A 12781-nucleotide genomic window follows, 5' to 3' on the forward strand; every position below is an offset into this window, starting at 1 on the left:
TGTACGCAAGAAGGACGAAAATTAACGGATGTGCATCGATTACCGAGCTTTAAATGGCATCACCGTCAAGGACAAATACCCAATACCAGTGGTGGATGAACTTCTTAATGAATTGAAAGGAGCTCGAGTCTTCACGAAGTTGTATAAATATCTAAAAGAATGAGCTTAAATATAAATATAGGATTTTTTTGTTTTTTGATGATTTGAATTGTAGGGAATAAGACCGAAGACATTTGTTTGAATTCAAGGTCCCTAAGGTTTGTTTATGCATGATATCATGATCTGATATCATGATTTATGAAGTCATTACGAAGTCTTCCGAATCCACACAATTAGAAAAAAAAATATACTATTTTTTTTATTTTAATATATATTTTTTATTTAATAAATTCTTAAAAGATAAATAACTTATCAAACGATGAATATCATCGAATCAATATTATAAGTATATTTTTAATTTAATAATAATATAATATTATTAAATTATTATTTTATATAATATTTATTTCATATATTTATTCCTTATTAAAAAAATTTATAAAGATAATCGGTGAAAATATAATTTAATTTTTTCCGAAAGATTAAAAAAAAAATTTATTATTTGGAAACACGAGTACGATTTGAGACCATCGGATAATTCAGCGGCAATCAGATCAGAATTCAATTTGAGAATCCGATATTTATCAGCTAGTTGAATTAGCTTTGACATGTCGAACAACACCGGTAGCCTCGTACACGACAACGGATCACCCTCGCCCACCCCAAGTCCGCTCACCGACACTGAGTGTGAAGAGGGGTCACTTTCTCCTTGCTCTCTCTATCGACACGAGCGGCAAAAAGGTTTCCCCTCTTCCCGGCTAACAGTAAAAGACGAGTCCCTCTTTCCTTCTTTAATCATTTCATTTCATCCCATCATTCCTCGATAGTTCCCCTTCCCCTCCTCTCCCCCCCTCCCCAATATGCAACTTCGAGTAAACAATGTGCTAACTTGTTTTGGCCTGTAGGTGGTGAATGGCGAAGGAGAGGGGGAATGGTGTGGTGGTGACTGGGGTTCTTTTGGCCTGCATTTTGGCCGGGGATCCAGGTGGTGTCGGTGGCATCACGGACGAGACTGATGGTGAGTGGTTCCGGAGATTCTTCAGCAGCTTTCCTTTTTCTTTTCTCTTTGGTGAAAAGAAGTCTCTCTGTTGAGGAAAAGGACTTCTTTAGTTAGATGTTCTCGATCCTTTTTATTGCCTTTAGACTGATGGTGAATGGTTTTAGATTTCTTCAGCAGCTGTCTTTTTTGCTTTTCGGTGAAGAAAGAGTTTTCTTGAGGAAAAAAATAATAATCTTTTTTGAGGTATAGAGAAACAGGGTGAGAATTTCGCAAGTTGTTTCTGGTCGTTGAGTCGTTATCTTCTGGTGTTTAACGGGCTAAAATTCATGCTCTTGATCTTTATAAACATTCTTGGGTTTCCGGGATTTGAAGAATAGTTTAGTCCATATTGTTGTTTTCTACGGAAAAAAGATGAAAGTTTTGGTTTTGGTGGAGAGAATACTGGGGAAAAAAACAATTTTGGTTGGATTTGAAGGAAGGATCGAACCTTGGCCGAAAAGGGAAAAGACTCATTTCTAAACAAGGATAAATGGCTTCTTTTCTTGTTCGTCCGTTTAGGGATATAATACGTATACTTTCTAGTAAATCTTCCCTTTGCTAGATGATCTATATTTGAGCATGCTATCAAGAGAAATATAAATAGGATGTTGACTTATATTGCATCTTCATCAGATTCTTCGTGGTGGATTTTTGACCAAGCTTAGCTAAGTTGCAGACATTTCGTTTCCAATTTTAACTCTTTTTTCATAATGAAGCGATGGCCTCTGAGTGTAATTATTGGCATGCACTTGTCTGACTTCATGGCAACTTATGAACTTTAAGCTTAAATAGATTCAGTGCTGATTTTTTATTTTTTTATTTTGTTATTATGTTCCATGTGCAGCTTCTTCTCTCAACATCCTTTTTACCAGCCTAAATTCGCCATCTCAGCTAACAGGTTGGGTTCCAAGTGGTGGTGATCCCTGTGGGGATTCATGGCTGGGTGTTACATGCACAGGCTCCGCTGTTACAGCAATGTGAGGTTCTGTTCAAATGAAATTTATGTTTGGAGTTGTTGCTTTATCTGATGGTTTTTGTCACCCTTGTGGACTATATCAGCAAATTGTCAGGGTTGGAACTTGCTGGGACACCTGGCTATAATTTGGCAAGCATGTCTTCGCTAGCTGAGCTGTGAGTTGGATGAAACCATTCATATCATATTTTATATTTTGGATCTAATCCCCTGATGTTAAAATGCAGTGACATGAGCAATAATAATCTTGGAGGTGGAGACCCAATACCTTATAACCTTCCACCAAACCTCCAGAGTTTGTAAGTGACGCAAGTGGGGATAGTTTTAACTGTTTGCATGCTTCTGTGTGACCTTCATGTGGATAAACTTTGCAGAAACTTTGGAGGTAACCAATTTGGTGCAAATATACCTTATTCAATCTTCCAGATGGTGACACTTAAGTATCTGTGAGTGGCAGTTTAATCCCATTATTTTCTGTACTATTGACCATGATGCTATCAATCTAAACAAAGTGCCAATTGATGTAGAAATCTTGCTCATAATCAACTACAAGGAAACCTGAGTGATATGTTTGGAAGCCTTTCTAATCTCACAACAATGTAAGTGTAAACTTTACTATTTTGTCATTATGTTACTTAGTGTCTGCTTGACGACCACTCGCTTCATACAATAAAATAATCTAATCATCATTCTATTGTTTGATAGAATGCTATTTTCTGTAACAATATGTTTGACACATTTAAACTTCTGTAAGGTTTATCATGTCACACATTTAAATTGACTTGCAAATCATGGAATAGATTTGTTCATCTATGAAATGATTGAACACAGTAACATGATTATTTCACCAAGAGTTTGAAATCATTATTGCTAATTTATCCATTTTGTCAGATAGAATTCTCTTCTAGGTACTTATAAGCGAATCACTAGGTTGTCAGCTTGACTTTATTCAAGTGAATATCTGCTTTCGTTGCACTTAAAGAATGACAACTTTATATTGCAGGGACTTGTCCTTCAATCAACTTACTAGTGAACTTCCACAGAGCTTTAACAACCTATCAAGTTTGACAACCTTGTATGTTGAATAAATGTTAAATCCAATAAACTTGATTAAATTTCATTCTGAAAACAGTACAGATGTATCATTCATTAATTTTATATAGGTATTTGGAGAACAACCAGTTTACAGGCCAGATAGATGTCCTTGCGAATCTTCCCCTTCAAGATTTGTAAGTGTATACATTTCACTATGTTTTATAAAAAATAGTTTCTGTAGTTTATGTTAGTTGATTTACATGTTCTTGCTTTTAGAAATGTGGCAAATAACCTCTTCACCGGATGGATTCCTGATCGGTTAAAAAAGATAAATAATCTTCGGTGAGCATTTAATGGCTTCTGTGACATGAACTGCCTGATGACCATGTGAGTCACAATATATGGATCTTATATTTATCTTAATTTGCAGTACTGATGGTAACTCATGGAGCTCATCACCCGCACCTCCACCGTCACCTTATAGATCTCCTCCACCAGGCCGAAAAAGCAACCCAGGCCAACAATCTGATGGAAGTAACCAATCATCAGGCGGTGGAGGTGGGAATAACTTTAATATTGGTGCCGGGACAACAGCAGGAATTATTATATCTATTTTGGTCATAGGCGGAATAATTGCATTCTTTTTTATGAGGAAGAAATTACGAAAATCTTCGAGGGAAAATGTTCTAAAAAAGGATCAGCCTTTTGCCCCTCATGCTTCAGATGATGCTAAAGGTAATTAGTTGTTTCTACATGCATAATATCTGGAAAATTCTACTTTTCCATTTTAACAAATGGGGGCATGCAATCTGCCAGCCTACCTTCACCCAACAGTTGCCTTCATACTGCTCCAGTTTCCCACTCGAGGATGTGTTCTTCTGTCCCATCCCCATCCATTCAGTCGCTGCTATCCATTTCTTGGTTTTGGTTAAATGCAGCAATTAACTAAGTGGAAAATTTTGCAAGATCTCATGCTACCACAGGCAAGCACAGATGTGAAGGAGCATTTTCCTTAAAATTTAAGAAACAAGGACTTCTTTAGACTAATCTCTAATCCTATCATATATTACACAGGTTGAAATATGCCTATGCATATTGTTGTGGCATGGCCTGTGAATCTGTGATTGGACCAAACACTGGCCTACATTGGGCCTCTGAATGACTATATGATCAAGTAATTTCAACAAGAATTAAGCTACTTAGAACTTGATAATTTCTCTGAACATACAAGGTCTGAAATTTTTATCTGAATGATCACTAAACTGAGGCTTTGAAGGGATTGGGGTTTTAACAGTATATATTACTGGATCTAATTTGCGTTTTTTTTAAATTGAGGTTACTCTGAGTATATCTTTACTTTTGGCAAGCATTTTGGTGATTATTAAGTTATGGAGGTTAGGATTTCTTTTTTTTTTGCCAATATAACTGTTTATGGAACTTTCTACTCTGTTGTTGATTAGTCATTTTTGTAGTGCTTAATTTTCTTTTTCTTTTTCCAAGTAAATGTGGCCTCATTTATTGTGAGGCTACACTAGTTTATATAGATGGTCAATTTCTCATTGTGCAAAGTATTTCAGAAGAAGAGTAAACTATTAATAAGCGGCATAGAAATTACAGAGAAAATACATCATAGGAATACAACCTCCTAGCTATTATACCAAACAAAAGTTTTTGTTTGCCTTTTCATGTTGGTTGTCCTTTTGAATAATCATTTTTATAGGACACAATTTGGACACTATATGCTTCCTTTCTCACTTCATTGGAACATCTTCTTTCTCAAATTTCATGCGGTCCTTTGTGTTCTATACTGCAAAACACAAAGGCTGCTGAGTAAAAGGAATTAGATAGCTCTTATATTTTCATAAAAGCTCCTCATATAAGTATACACGCCAGGTAACTGTCATTAGGTCAATTCACCTGGACGCATGTTGAAAATCTAAAACCTGCTTCGGCGAATCTGACTCTCTATGGCAAGAAGTATAATTCAAATATAGAGGTGTAATGACTGCAGTGTTCCCTGAATTTTATCAACTTAAACCCTACTTTAACTTTGTTCATTTTAACCCTTGTATCCACGGCATTAGACACAATTAGTCCCTATACCGTAAAGGCCACTGCCTTGGCATAAGAAACCATTTATTATCAAGGACTAATAGTGCCTAATAAAGTAATGTACACTACAGGGACTATTTTGAACAAAAGGAGTTTAGCCTTCAGGACTAAAATTGCCTGGTTCTTGAATTTTATTTTATATGACAGGTCTAATTTAGGTATTTTAGTGATAAAATTAAAAAAATGGGTATATGATTTTAAAAACTAACTTCATTATGACTTTGGTTCTTAGTGGTGATGACATGACATATGATCCTAAATTGAATGAGTAAACACAATCATTCCCCCCCTAATGCACATGAATGTAATAGATATCTGTCATGTTAGTATAATACACAAGTCCTACATAAGTGCAATCTGTGTATCATATCTGTAAGCTTCATGTCATCATAGACTTTAATGAGATACATGATGCCTATCCATAGCAGGGAGACTGGGGTTGCTCCTTTGCGACCTAAGAGATCAAGTTTCGAGTCATGAAAATAGCCTCTTTATATTTGGATAAATATTGGTAAGATGTGTACATTGACCCTCCCAAGATCCACAAGAGCCTCGTGCACCTAGTACGCCCACATGATGCCTCTCCAATGCAGCAAAAAGCTGAAATCAGGCCAATCCGAATGTTGCAAAAGATGTAATTTTAACCTAGTTCAGTCTATCTAGTATTAATCAAGAAATTCCAATGTGTTTAAAATTGACAAAAAGAAAGTCTACTTTCTTTAAGAAAAACATCAAACCATTTTTGGTTTTATTTTTTTGACCATTTTTTTTCCAAGTGTCTATCAGAGTTATTCATATTAAGAGTTTAGATAGACAAGTGGACACCGTGTAAAACTGATGTAGATGTCCATTCTTAAACGAATAACTCATAACAAAGTTCCAACTGTTGTGGACTCATTGCCATTGAAACAACAACAATGCAACCTGCCAGTCTCTTTAAATTAGTCCACCCAATTTGTAATATACTTTCTACACAAATTTATGTCCCTCATTTTCTCACTTTAGGCACTGTAACTTGATTTTCTGGTTCATATTCATATTGTTATTTTGCTTATCATGTGAATGATCTTCTGTAGGGATGAAGACAATCCAGACATCCTCTACAGATACAGTGACATTCTCGCCACTAGCTCCCATAACCCTTAAACCTCCACCGATAGAAAGGCACAAATCACTGGGTGAAGATGATTTCTCAAACAAGCCTGTTGTGAAGAAGGATAATACAACAGCAATAGCAGTGACTGTTTATTCCGTAGCAGATTTGCAGATTGGTACAGACAGCTTCAACATAGATAATCTTGTAGGTGAAGGCCTTTTTGGTCGTGTTTACAAGGCACAATTTAGTGATGGAAAGGTATCTTTTGCTTCAAACCAGATCTTTGTGTTATCCTTTCTCAATAAACTTCTGATCTGTAGTCTGAAGCACACATTCTTTTTAACTTTTCACAAGTGATTTTGTTCCTTGCCAAAACAGAACAGCATAAACAATGCACAATGTCTCCTGGTTATAGGACTTGAACCAAACCCCAACTTATTTAAACCACAGACAACTATAATCACTACAATTCTCAACTACCTTTGAGAAGCCAAAAGTTATGAAACAAGAAAACAAGTTCAATTATTGGAAAACAGAAAACCAACTTCCAACTGGATCCACAAAGCAGCTGGCAGTTCCTATCATGCAGAAAGCCCTCGAAATTGTCTCTTATCAGTATTTACAATTTTCAGATGGCTTCTTCATCACAAAATAGCCTGGAAAACAATCTAGAATTGTATTCAGACCATAATACGCAGTAGTAATAAATCACTGCATACCTTGCAATATATTTCTGCCTTTGATACTTTGTGCTAGAGAACTTGTTGCATATCAGAAACCGAAGCTATTAAAAACTAGCAATTTCTCCCACACGTTATTGGAAAACTTACATAGGAAAGATAAACACATTTCATTTTCACCTGCGGGTCAATTTGAATAACATACTCATTTAATGTTAGGCATCTATTTCTCTTGGCCATAAAGACAAACTCGAGAGATGAAAAATCATGTTTTATCCTTTAAGGTCAATCATATTATTGAAAAGCATCAGTTGTCAGCAGAAGAACCAAGTTCTGTTGGATGGCTGAAGAAATTTGTAATTTGATTAAGGAGACAACCTCAAAGCATGTAAACTACATTTGTCAACCAGAACCATCTAGCAGAAATATCTAGAATGACAAGTTGGGAACATAGTGTATCTAAAAAGCAATCACCATTATAATGTTCACTTTTAGCAGGATTACTGATAATAGCAGGCCCAATAATGCTGATCAGTCTTATGTTAACTTAATTTACTTGTAAAATACGAATGCAACATACAATTCCTTGTGCACAAGAAAGAAGAGATGCATTGCACGTGCTTCAACAAAGAAGCATTTCAACTCATCCACTGCAACAGAAATGCTGTTGTTAGCATAATAATCCAGATTATCGAAATCTTATTTCCCTAGTTACAAGCATTGAATGTACTTCATTTACCAGAGCTATATTTCTTTGTTTTTTCAATATGAAGTTTCTGGAACAACTTCTATCCATGTAAACTGAAAAGGAATCTTTGGAGTCAAACTCCTCATTTCTGTAAAATATATATACTTCATAACTTTTTCTTGATTAATGTTTTTTACTCTCTAATGAGACCATGTTTACTAGTTGCCATCCTTAGGAACAAAGGAACTAAAATATAAAATGCTTATTATTCTGCAGGTTATGGCTGTGAAGAAAATAAACTCTTCAGCTCTTCCTCACCAGTCATCAGATGACTTCATTGAGCTGGTCTCGAATATATCTAATCTGCATCACCCAAATTTGAGTGAACTTGTAGGCTATTGCTCTGAGTATAGACAACATTTGCTGGTATATGAATATTACAAGAATGGTCCATTACATGATCTGCTTCACCTCTCAGATGAATACAGCAAGCCACTGAGTTGGACTGCCCGTATCAAGATAGCCCTTGGTACTGCACGAGCATTAGAGTAAGTGAAAGTATGGTTTTGAAGCCTTTTTCTGCTTGACCTGAAATTTATTGGCAGAAAACAAAACAATGAGTGCAGCATAGTTGCCATTTGGTCAAGAAATTATTGCTAGTCTTGCTTCAGGCTTACTGCAAGTGTTATTTTGAGAAAATCCCTGCACAGATAGATCTTGATGTTGTCATAAATAAAATCAATTATCTCATTTCTCATCAACATTATTCTGACTCACAAGCATATGGTGCTACTTTTTTTCTTTTATGTGCTTTTTAGGTCTTCATAAGCAATTCATGTACATGTTTGGACTTTGGACTATCTTCCCTTTGTAGCTTTTTCAGACCTAATATGGCTTACATGACACATTAATCTTGTCCAGTGAGTAATATCTCACGAACGACTGGTCATAAAATTGAACAACTTAGCTGTTTCTACCACAACATATCTTGTTAGAAATTATTTTCATTGACTAGTGAACTTTATGTTTGAATATAACAATCAATCATCTTAACAAGTGTGAAGCTTCTCGGTCAGATTTTATTTGTCATGTGTGCATATTATCCTTGTCAGGGTGATATTATCTTGAGAATTGGGATTGAATTATGTTATATTAGCTTGGGGATTTGTATTGGAAGTAGTATCTTGAAACTCATATTACATTTGTGGTTGTTTTCGGTAGGATGTTCTTGTACCACAACCATTTTTTTAAAACTAACATGAGTATGAATGACCAGTCATGATGGAGCACATTCTATAGGATTAGTCCTTGAATTTAAGTGATAAGTCCTACAAACTTTTAATTGTCATCATCTCCACAAATTATAGTTCTCTAATACTTATGGAATCTCCAATAAGTCCGTGTGAAATGATTTTATAGTAAACATATATTATTCAAACAAAATGAACTCATATTTCTCTCAATATATACACACAACTTATAAAATTTATGAACTATTTATGTTTTAGTTCATGAATATTATTCACAAGTTATGCCATTTTGCCTTTTTTTCCCTCCGCCACCCAACCAAACCACCATCCCAATTGCCTTGAAAATAGGTTGTCCAAACACCTAGATTATTTCTATTAAAATTTGAGAAATTTTCATTTCACAGCTATGCTTTAATAAAATTACAATTTATACAATCACTTCAGTACATTCTATACCTTGTCATTAGCATTTCTTTCAAAAACTTATGTAATATTTCATGAGTTGAAATACCCTGAGCAACCAATTGATGAAAATATTAGTTTATTGGTTAGTGGTAAAGTAAAAGTTTGAGAAACACCTTTTGTGACTTATGTATTACAGAAAATACCTTCCTGCATGAATGCTGAAATAAGAGCAGTTGTCTTTTAATATGCAAACATAGATGCTGGATGAGAGAGAGAGAGAGAGGAAGCGGGTAAGGCAAGCTACTCCCAAAAAGTGGAGTGTGGAGCAGAGGTGGGAGGCTGAAGACAGGAGAAAAAATGGCAAGGGGAAATGAGAAATGTAAATCTGATAAATGAGAACAAGCTATGTGTTATTATGGAAGTAGGGATTTTTCTTAATATATTGCCAACAAACAGATCCTGAGGGTCAAAGGAAACATTTTGGGTGACCACTTCCTGTTGGCCAAGGGTGCAGGATATAATTATATGAGACAAGACGGTGTGCACTGCAAGGGAGGGTTTGAATCATAATTTCACAAAAAACATGGTGCAAAATGAAAATTTCTATTAAAAGTTTTACTCGATAATTCCTATAATTTATGATGCTTCTTTTTGTTGGTTCTTATTTCCTTCAGCACCTAATTGAAGTATCTTTTTGCCTTTATTTTCCTCTTAAATTACTGTCAAATTTTCAAATGAGGTTTGCAGGTATCTCCATGAGGTTTGCTCACCATCTCTTGTCCACAAAAATTTCAAGTCTTCCAATATCTTATTAGATGTGGATCTCAACCCACACCTTTCGGATTGTGGGTTGGAAAGCCTTGTACCTGATGCAGAATTCCAGGTGAAGCATAACGTGATAAACTTGTCTGCTTTGAATTAGTTTTTACAAGGTTAAGTAGTGGAATTACAATGCTGAAGTTTGGTCTTAAATATATATGGAATATATTTTCCTAATATTTGTCTTGAAATTATGCATGTTTTACAAGAAAGAGTCTTAATTAAATGTCTTTTTGCTTTGACATTTTCCCGGAGAGAATCCATTCCTACGTTCTATGTTCATTTGATCAAATCTATGTCATTTGCCATTGATACACGTTTTACCATATTCATTATGAAGAAAATTGTACTAGTGTCCCTAGTAACTAATAAAAGTCATCCTGTTTGTAGGAGGCTGATAGTGAAGGGGAAGAACAGAGAAAGGGAGGGGAGAAATCTCTTTACTGCAACTAGTTATTCATAGAATGAAGAGAGTGATTTGTGGCTAATGAGTCTTTTACTTCTTGAGTTTGCACAGTATTTCAGTAAGTTTGTTTGCCTTAGGCAGTAGACATTCAGAGGATTGAAATAGCCTAGCTGGGGAATATGCAGAAAACAAACAAGAGCTTGACACAAGGACAACATGAAAAAGTATTAGCTGATAGGGCCAGTGGAGAGCGAACCTAAGTTGTGTTGATAAAGAGACATCTGTTTGATGACGTTCGATTGCAGCATTAGGCATGTGGGGTTGAGATCAGATATCTAACTTTTGGGTGAAAGGAGAAGAATGAGATGGTGTCAATTATTTGGACTTGTGATATCTAACTGATGGAAGAAAAACATAGAGCCTAGCTGCAAGATGATAGTCATGATGCTACCATGGTAATCTATGTTAGATACAATAATTAGTGATCTAAAGTTGTAAACTGAATAAAAGATGTGACTAGGACTTGAATCAGTGGGAGAATCTTTTTAATACCTTGTTTCTCTTTGATTGGCAAGGAGGGTGGTGGGTGTGTTTACTGGATCTGAGGATACATAATATCAGTAACTAGGAGTTAAGGGATATGCTAGGTAGTTTAAGAAACACATAAAAGTTGTTATAGCAACAATTTGAGATCAATGATAGATATGTTTTCCTTTTTACAAGTCAAACATAACTCAAACAGATAGAATAGTGAATGATATTAGTTCTATGCTAAATCAAAACAAAGAATTAGGCAGATTTCAACCTAGATAAATTGCTTTGGAATTCCAGACTCGAGATTTAGTATTTTGCTTTACTACAGAACCAAACATTAAGAGCTGTATATTCCTGAGTGGCTAAATCAATGGATTTTACAGCTTCCAAGTGAACATTATCATAATGACTGGTGAGTAGTATAATGACATTTACTTAAGGATTTTTGTATGGGTAAATATTTTTAAACCAACAATTTGCCTATTAAAGTGCTACAGTTTGTCTTGATGATTTCTACAGGCATCAGATCAGAATATGGCATCCGGATATGATCCACCTGAAGTTTCCATGTCTGGCCAGTATACTTTGAAGAGTGACGTGTACAACTTTGGCATTGTTATGCTTGAACTTTTGACTGGGCGGAAACCTTTTGACAGGTACTTCTGTTAATCTGATAGAAGTTGATTCAGAAACGGCATCTAAGCACTAAGTTTCTTATGTTATAAGCCTCAATTAACATTATTACTATATCTAAATTCCTGCCATATGATAAATGCATTCTCTTTGGATACTTCAGCGATGGTTTCATTGTTTATGTTGATGGTCTGATTTGTGGCAAACTTTTGTGCAGCTCAAGACCGAGGCCAGAGCAGTCACTGGTTCAGTGGGCAACTCCCCAGCTCCATGACATTGATGCACTGGATAGGATGGTTGATCCAGTCCTCAAGGGGCTATACCCAGCAAAATCGCTGTCTCGGTTTGCTGATGTTATAGCCCTGTGTGTCCAGGTTAAACCCTTCATCCCTCGTGATTTGCTCTCCGCCTCTGTCCATGCAAAATCTCATGCATCTGCCTCTGTGAACCCAAACTGCACGATAACACTTTGCTGCATTATGTGTTACTCGTTTGTTCCCATTAGAAATCTAGGAATCAATAACGAATCCCACCTTTGTTGCTGTCAACAGCCTGAGCCCGAGTTCCGGCCACCCATGTCAGAGGTCGTGCAAGCCCTAGTCCGCCTGGTTCAGAGGGCTAACATGAGCAAGAGAATGGTAGGTGGGGAGATGCAGGAGACGAGCCGAGCTGATGAACCAGATGATTACATGCTCTAATTCCAGGGATGCAGCTTCCCATCTCCTCTTACATGTTACTCGTACCGATGTCAGCTGTGGGCACATCACCTTCCTTCTGCACTGAGGCAAAGACATGATGGTTTGATTCCACCAGTGGCAAGGATATTGAATCAAAACTTCGTCCTTGTACCGTTCTATTTTTCTTCTTTTTTCTCAATTTTGATGAGGGGAAAAGACTGATCTCCCTTCAGGAATTCAAGCAAAATGCAGATGCTTTCTTGAATGGTTTCATCCATGATCCCAAATAACTTGAATATAATTCAGATTGATCACAAGGATAAATATTTTGTTAC

At 36.0% G+C, this 12781-nt stretch overlaps 1 protein-coding gene across 3 annotated transcripts; it reads left to right on the top strand.

Annotated features, from left to right (window-relative positions):
* The first annotated feature begins 754 nt into the window (after nt 1-754).
* On the top strand, nt 755-12736 carry LOC135638587 (protein STRUBBELIG-RECEPTOR FAMILY 6-like). 3 transcript variants are annotated; one of them, XM_065151757.1, is made up of 17 exons: nt 755-863; nt 1005-1117; nt 1983-2115; nt 2198-2269; nt 2339-2410; nt 2486-2557; nt 2639-2710; nt 3115-3186; nt 3275-3340; nt 3423-3488; nt 3577-3881; nt 6335-6612; nt 7999-8270; nt 10125-10260; nt 11656-11792; nt 11987-12143; nt 12321-12736. In XM_065151757.1, the coding sequence occupies exons 2-17, from the start codon at nt 1012-1014 to the stop codon at nt 12465-12467; spliced, it is 2163 nt and encodes a 720-aa protein (XP_065007829.1). In that variant the 5' UTR covers nt 755-863; nt 1005-1011; the 3' UTR covers nt 12468-12736. The 3 variants fall into 3 exon arrangements, with proteins under 3 accessions (XP_065007829.1, XP_065007830.1, XP_065007831.1); XM_065151758.1 differs by lacking the exon at nt 755-863 and having other exon boundaries at nt 1004-1117; nt 2030-2115; XM_065151759.1 differs by lacking the exons at nt 755-863; nt 1005-1117 and adding an exon at nt 1240-1342.
* The last annotated feature ends 45 nt before the right edge of the window (nt 12737-12781 follow it).

This window comes from Musa acuminata, chromosome BXJ3-5, assembly GCF_036884655.1.
Source record: "Musa acuminata AAA Group cultivar baxijiao chromosome BXJ3-5, Cavendish_Baxijiao_AAA, whole genome shotgun sequence".
NCBI classification, from domain to species: Eukaryota; Viridiplantae; Streptophyta; class Magnoliopsida; order Zingiberales; family Musaceae; genus Musa; species Musa acuminata.